At 51.1% G+C, this 6897-nt stretch overlaps 1 protein-coding gene and 1 long non-coding RNA gene across 2 annotated transcripts; both read left to right on the top strand.

The window, feature by feature from the left end:
- The first annotated feature begins 645 nt into the window (after window positions 1-645).
- On the top strand, window positions 646-2068 carry LOC138078444 (uncharacterized). The gene is made up of 3 exons (XR_011144829.1): window positions 646-785; window positions 1469-1491; window positions 1747-2068. It is a non-coding gene; the product is annotated as an uncharacterized lncRNA (long non-coding RNA).
- Window positions 2069-3376: 1308 nt separating this feature from the next.
- On the top strand, window positions 3377-6220 carry ZC3H10 (zinc finger CCCH-type containing 10). The gene is made up of 2 exons (XM_068971163.1): window positions 3377-3425; window positions 4858-6220. Exon 2 carries the CDS (start codon window positions 4913-4915, stop codon window positions 6218-6220), a length of 1308 nt encoding a protein of 435 aa, XP_068827264.1. The 5' UTR covers window positions 3377-3425; window positions 4858-4912.
- The last annotated feature ends 677 nt before the right edge of the window (window positions 6221-6897 follow it).

Below are 6897 nucleotides of genomic sequence, written 5' to 3'. Positions count from 1 at the left end.
CATTGTCGCCAGGAATGTTATGACATTCTGCCTCAGGCATTGTAGGGAAAGACCAGTTGACTAGGAAAAAAGTTTATTTTCCACAGTAACAAAGGTCTCTTTTTGTAGTATAACAGCTTTCTCAATTCCCCGCTTTATATCCTTTCAGTGTTCTGCAATCTTAGGACCTTTGGAAGTTCCAAAATCGAACCTGCAGATATTTAGTTTAATAAATAAGGTAAACCAGTAAAACAAATCAGGACTTTTTGTACAGTCCGCCTCAATCCACAATAAAATGGAGGATGTCTTCAGGAAACTGCAACTCCCATGAAGCAAAGAGAAGGAAGGCGGAAGTAGCTACCCTTTGCTCGTTTGGGCCTCTAGGTCTCTTATTGGAAATATGTGCTCATATCTAAATAATACGGTATCCTCATAATAAAACAGGTGAGAGGAATCTTGTACATCAAAATACTGATTTCCAACAGAATTTTCCTGGCTTAATCACTTTTCACACACCAGCGAACTGCCATACACTATCGTTACGCCCCTTGGGAAACCCCGCCCCTAGGGGCCGGGCGAGAAAGCGGAAGTGACGACACTGAGTATTCCATTAAATATCCGTAGGCGAGCCCCTGGCGATCTCTCGGTCTTAGCGCCATCTTTTGAGGTGAGTGTTAGTGATGGCTGTGTTCGTGTTCCGACTACAATCCATAAACATCTGATCTCTGCACTTACCATCATTACAGCAAACTAACCGCAGACTTTTTTTCTTTACCCGTAGAAACCTCTGCGCCATGAGAGCGAAGGTAAGCAGTCCCTGCCAGTGAGCTAAAGCTGTAAGAATTGCCAGTTGGTAGGGGAGACCTTGGCAAGGGAAATCGGCCATCGTTCCGGTTTCGCCGGGTTCTTAGGTTGTGCTAATGAGCTAGTGGGAGAGGAAGGATAGTTTGAGGAGAAGCATATTAAGTGGTGGGTAAGTTCTGTGGGGAAAAGCAGAATAGGTGGTAGGTAAGTTCTGTGGCGAGAGATGCTGAAAGTGGGAGAGAGCGCATGCAGGCAGGATTCAGGGTTTTACGTCTGGGATCCAGGTAGCAGTCCAGATTGTTGATGTGGTTTATTGCGACTAAGCCCTCCTACTTGATCAAGAATCCACCCGGTTCTAAGTAGTGCTTTTCATGGAAGTTATGAAAGTGTTAGTCGCTCAGTCGTGTCCGACCCTTGCGATCCTGTGGGCTGTAGCCCGCCAGGCTCCTCTGCCCATGGAATTTTCCAAGCAAGAATACTGGAGTGGGTTGCCATTCCCTTTTCCAGGTAGTCTCCCTTACCCAGGGATTGAACCTGAGTCTCCTGCATTGCAGGCAGATTCCTTACCCTCTAAGCCACCGAGGAAGCCTCCCCTAATGTTCTTCATAACTCTATCTAAACATTGTTACTGAAACTAATGATATCTTGTTCTATTCTCTGTCCTTGGTTTATAATCGGTTGCCAGTGGAGGAAGAAGCGAATGCGCAGGTACGCTGGGACGTAGGAGGTGGGGCTGGGAGAGTGAAGGAAAGTGGACAAAACTTGGGACGAACATTTGGTTTAGAAATCCAAAACAACTTATGAGCATTGTCTGGCCAAAGCCATGAATTGAGCAGAAGACGACAGAATCGTAGTGTTGGTTGATTTTACCTGTCCTTTGTATTGGGTGCACATTTAAGATTGGAGGGAAAGACTGAACTCGGGTTTGTGGGCCCGAGGTGTATTCTTATGTCTGGTTTTCAGGCTGAAGCGCAAAAGAAGAAAGATGAGGCAGAGGTCCAAGTAAACTTGTACACTTATGGAAGCCACAGAAGCAGAAACAAGGGAAGCCAGAGGCCAGGGACGCTGGTACAAAGTGTGGACTGCATGCCTACTATCTAGAACTTCTCAATGGATCTGGAACATCTATGGCCACTCTGCTCGCCTTGACCACCTTTGAGAGACCTACCTTGCTCATATCAAAGCCGTCCCTTTTATTGCCTTGGACCTGTGATAACTATGGACTAGTTCTCTTCTCAGTTGTGGCTGAATGTAACGTGTACAATAAATCATCTCTTTTGCTGTCTTAGCTGAAGAAAAATTTTGTGTGTTACGTGGTTTTTTATGGTTACACTAGCTGGGGATTCTCTTATCAGTACAGTCTGTCTCTACTCCCTGTTGTAGAAAAAGTCAAGCTTTATATCTACAAGTCGGGGGGGCGGAGAGGTGTGGGTTCCGGTCTGATGAGCTGCTAGAGGATTGGGTGGCCTTTACTTCCTGGAAAGGACGTAAAGGCCAGGGACGTTTTCAAGTTGATTTCGCGGGCATAGGAGCAACCAGGTCCGCTCTTATCTAGGTCCAAGTTACAGAATTCCGCTTTGGGTCGGGTTGCCATGGTGACACGCAAAGCTTGCTGGGAACTTCCTGCTGCTAGTCGCGCAAGTACTTCGCACACCACAGAGTGTGGTTCCGGGTCTGGTAGCTAGAGCGTCATTTCTTCCGCAGGAAGCGGAAGGGCGATAGGGTAGGCGGCTCTTTGTCGAAGCTAGAGGACCGGCAGGCGGCAGCAGCAACTACGGCGGCGGCGGCAGGTGAGGGAGGCGGGAGACTTAGGTGGAGGCCGCGCCCGGAGGGGAGGAGTCGGGGCCGGCCCAGCGGCTGGGCTCGGCCGGGCTACACAAGGCCCCCCAGGACCGAGTTGGCTGTTCCTCACGTCGTAGGGCCGAACCCCTTTTCTGACTGACCCCGCTTCGCCAGCAAACGCCAGCTCCGTGACGTCACACCCTTGCCCATCCCCTCTGCTTGATGTCACCTGGAGTTCCCTTCCCCGCTTCACTTCGTGCTCCCTTAGTGTCCTTTTCATGTGGTCCCCGGCAGAGCTCCGGCGGCACTGCACAGAACCTGCCAGGCCAAAGACTTGCTCCGGGAAACTCCTAGGACTTTTCCCCCCACCCCCAAACTCTGGGTGTTGAGAAGCGTCATAATCACCGCCCCCAAGTCTAACCCGCCATCCCATTGCACTGTCAGTCGCAGCCCTTGCACGGCCCCCTATTCGGAGTTCCTAACCCCGACCCGACTCCGGGCTTTGATCCCTACATTCTCCTTCATCTCGAGAAGCGTCCCTTACCCTTTGTTCACTCAGAGCTGGTTTTCCAACTCTCTTTCCTAGGCCATCCAAATTAGTGCTGTCCCATACTACTCTTCTTACTAGCAGCTTCTCCCCTTGACAGGGGAAGTTCAATTTGAATCCGAAGGAAATCTTGGAGTGCCTAGAGCTCTTTCCATTTTGTCAGACTTCATTCTTGCAGCAGCAACCACCCTGTAGTTCTCCATTCTTACCCCTTCTCACACCCAAGTCTGTTGTTTTTCTCCTGCTCAGAACCCAGCAGTGATGTGGAGGTGGAGACCCACAGGAGCCCCGGACTTCACCTGAGCTACCTCAGGTATCACGCAATCCTGGGAAAGTTGGGTGGGGAAGAGATTTGCTTCTGGTGGGACTTGTAACATGGGTCAGGCTTGGATAGATGCCATTTATTATTCAGCAGGTCAGTTCCCTTTTAGTAAAAGTTTGTATCTTTTCTTTTCCCACTCTTTTCCTTGATTGCTTTTACTATTCTGGGACTACCTCTGGTTGGAGGAAGAGGACCTCTTTTACAGATTCTTTTGCAACTCTGGCCTGTGATCCAGTCGGTATATTTTCGGGATCATTTTGCCTTGAAAGCAAAGTCAAGGCAACAGACTGGGTGGTTGGGGGCATCAAGGCCAAAGAAGTTGTAAAGATTCCCTTATACTCAAGGGGAAACAATATGAAGTTTTCCTATTTGAACAGCAGGGGGAGCCTGAACACTGCTTAGGAAAGGCTTAGGAGGTCAGACACGTGGTAGCAGGGACTCCTAGTCTTGCTGGGGGTGGGGAAAGGAGAGGGTTAGAACCAGGGCAGTGGACTGACATTCCTGAGATCTCTTGGGAAAGAGGAGACTTAAAAAGCTTTTATAGCGTCTATAAATAAAGAAGATCTTCTTGGAGTGAGGAATGATGTGGTTTGATGTCAGTGAGATCTTTCCATGGAGGGTAGGAGGGGTATAGAGTGAAGAAAAACAGGTTACTTGTGCCTGTGAAATTAACACCTTTCTATTGCCTTGATCTTGCCACAAATGGTTTTGTTCTTTGGGGGTCTATAAGTGGAGATGCTAGCTGTTGAACTCTTCCCCTGAAATGGAGAGAAGGGGGCTGACCATCCTAGAGTTGAGAATAGTGGTAATCTGGGAGCGAACTCCAAAAAATGACAAATTTAGATATTGCCCTCAAGGTGGTGATACCAGTCTCTTTACTCAGGACTTCCTGGGGTCTGGATATCTGTTTCTTCACAGAGTCCTCGCCTGACATCCCATGGAAGAGGGGGTCAGGGAGGCAATGTCACCAGTATCCCATTATCCATTGCCATTAGTAGCTCACCAGCTTATCTTAGCCAGAGTTCTAGTCTCCTCTTAACCTGATCAGACACCGACAGCAGTTTTAATTTTGCTTCCACAAATTTAATAAAGTCAGTTCAGGAGGTGAAATAAAATCCAACACTAATCTCTCCCTCCCTCTGCCTCTTTGGCATGTAATGGTTATATGAGGTGGCTTCACCCCAACTCTCTTCTGCTCCATCAGCCAGGCAAGTGTGAATCATTCTGACACAGACCAGGAGCACAGGGCCTGGGCAGGACTTCTGATAAGCCAGCCAGTCCAGGCAGAGTGCTCATCCGATAGCTTCTCCATCTCCAATAACATTGTCCCTCTGGCCTGCCTCTTGTTGGATTGCCTGATAGTCAGGAAAAGTTTGGCTTTCCTGGAGGACTCCAGTGTTGACACAGTTCTTCTCTTTCCTAGCGGTCACCAAGAGTGGCAAGAAAAGGAAGAAAGCCCTGAGTTGGGAGGGACCAGGATGCCTGACCGGGACAGCTATGCCAACGGCACTGGGAGCAGCAGTGGAGGCCCTGGAGGTGGTGGCAGCGAGGAGGCCAGTGGGACAGGGGCAGGCAGTGGCGGGGCCAGCTCAGATGCCATCTGTAGAGACTTCCTGAGGAATGTGTGCAAGCGAGGGAAGCGTTGCCGCTATCGCCATCCAGACATGAGTGAGGTGTCCAACTTGGGAGTAAGCAAAAACGAGTTCATCTTCTGCCATGACTTCCAGAACAAGGAGTGTAGCCGTCCCAACTGCCGATTTATCCATGGCTCCAAGGAGGATGAGGATGGCTATAAAAAGACAGGAGAGCTGCCCCCTCGGCTGAGGCAGAAAGTGGCAGCCGGCCTAGGCCTGTCACCAGCTGACCTACCAAATGGGAAGGAGGAGGTCCCAATTTGCCGTGACTTTCTCAAGGGTGACTGCCAGAGAGGAGCCAAGTGCAAGTTCCGTCACCTGCAACGGGATTTTGAGTTTGATGCTCGGGGTGGAGGCGGCGCTGGTGGTGGGGGTTCAACAGGCCCCGTTCCCCCAGGACGACGTCATGATCTCTATGATATTTACGACCTCCCTGACAGGGGTTTTGAGGACCATGAACCAGGCCCCAAGCGCCGGCGAGGTGGATGCTGCCCCCCAGATGGTCCACATTTTGAATCCTATGACTACAGCCTCGCTCCACCCCGAGGGGTGGAGTGCAGACTGCTAGAGGAGGAGAATGCCATGCTCAGGAAGCGGGTAGAGGAGCTCAAGAAGCAGGTCAGCAACCTGCTGGCTACCAATGAAGTACTGCTGGAACAAAATGCGCAGTTCCGCAATCAGGCCAAGGTCATGACCCTGAGCTCCACTGCACCAGCAACTGAACAGACTCTGGCCCCCACCGTGGGTACTGTCGCCACTTTTAACCATGGCATTGCCCAGACTCACACTACTCTCAGCAGCCAGGCTCTGCAGCCTCGCCCTGTGTCCCAGCAAGAACTGGTGGCCCCTGCTGGAGCTCCGGCTGCTCCTCCAACTAATGCTGCACCTCCTGCTGCCCCACCACCCCCACCCCCACACTTGAACCCAGAGATCGCGCCACTGTCAGCTGCTCTGGCTCAGACAATTGCCCAGGGAATGGCACCCCCACCTGTCTCCATGGCTCCTGTGGCTGTATCAGTGGCTCCTGTGGCCCCTGTGGCTGTATCGATGGCCCAACCCTTGGCAGGAATCACAATGAGCCACACCACCACCCCCATGGTGACTTACCCCATCGCTTCCCAGAGCATGCGAATCACAGCCATGCCACACTGATGGGGCTAATGGACACTCCCCTGGTATAGTCTCCCAGGGCTGGAGTTGAGGGGCCTTCACCCACTCGCCTAGTCCTCCAGGGCCCTGTCTGAAGGGCTCACTCATGAACTAGGATGAGAGACTGCGAGGAGTTTGCTTCTGAGAAGGGGTTGGGTTGGTGTGTTTCCTCCCACCTGCCTTTTACGAGGCTCCTCTCGTCCATCTTCCTTCAGGCCTCTTGGGCTTGCGTAGGAGTGCAGACTGAAGGCCACAGACGAAGGACTGACTGAGGGGCGTGTGTCCTCTGATGGGAATTTGGGGGACATCCTTGGTCTTGTCCTCTTCTGCACAGCACAGGTTCCAGCACTGGCTTTGGAAGAAAAAAATACCCTGCCCAGAGAGGAAGCCAGGAAAGAATAGGAAGTGGGTGGCCAGGAGAGAAGGCCTGTTAGGAGCCTTCAGATAGTTTGGGGCCTAGTTGAGTTGGACAATACAGGAACTGCTCCTGGGCCCGTGGGAAGATGGGGACCGTAGTACTCCAGCCCAAAGACTAGGGGAGCATTCATTACCTTGGCTTGACCTGGACATCCAGAGGGCAGGGCCAACCACGTTCCAAAGAAATAAAAAAAGTTATTTTTGACAAAGGAGGCAGTGAAAACTTGCTTAGATATTCTGTGTGAAAGATGGGAGCAGTAAAT

This window comes from Capricornis sumatraensis, chromosome 4, assembly GCF_032405125.1.
Source record: "Capricornis sumatraensis isolate serow.1 chromosome 4, serow.2, whole genome shotgun sequence".
Classification (NCBI taxonomy): Eukaryota; Metazoa; Chordata; class Mammalia; order Artiodactyla; family Bovidae; genus Capricornis; species Capricornis sumatraensis.
Note: the sequence above shows the minus strand (reverse complement) of the source record. Positions and strands in the feature narration are given on the sequence as shown.

What these genes read in the sequence shown, in the direction of transcription:
- ZC3H10 (XM_068971163.1), top strand. Translation starts at nt 4,913, where the DNA reads ATGCCTGACCGGGACAGCTATGCCAACGGCACTGGGAGCAGCAGTGGA.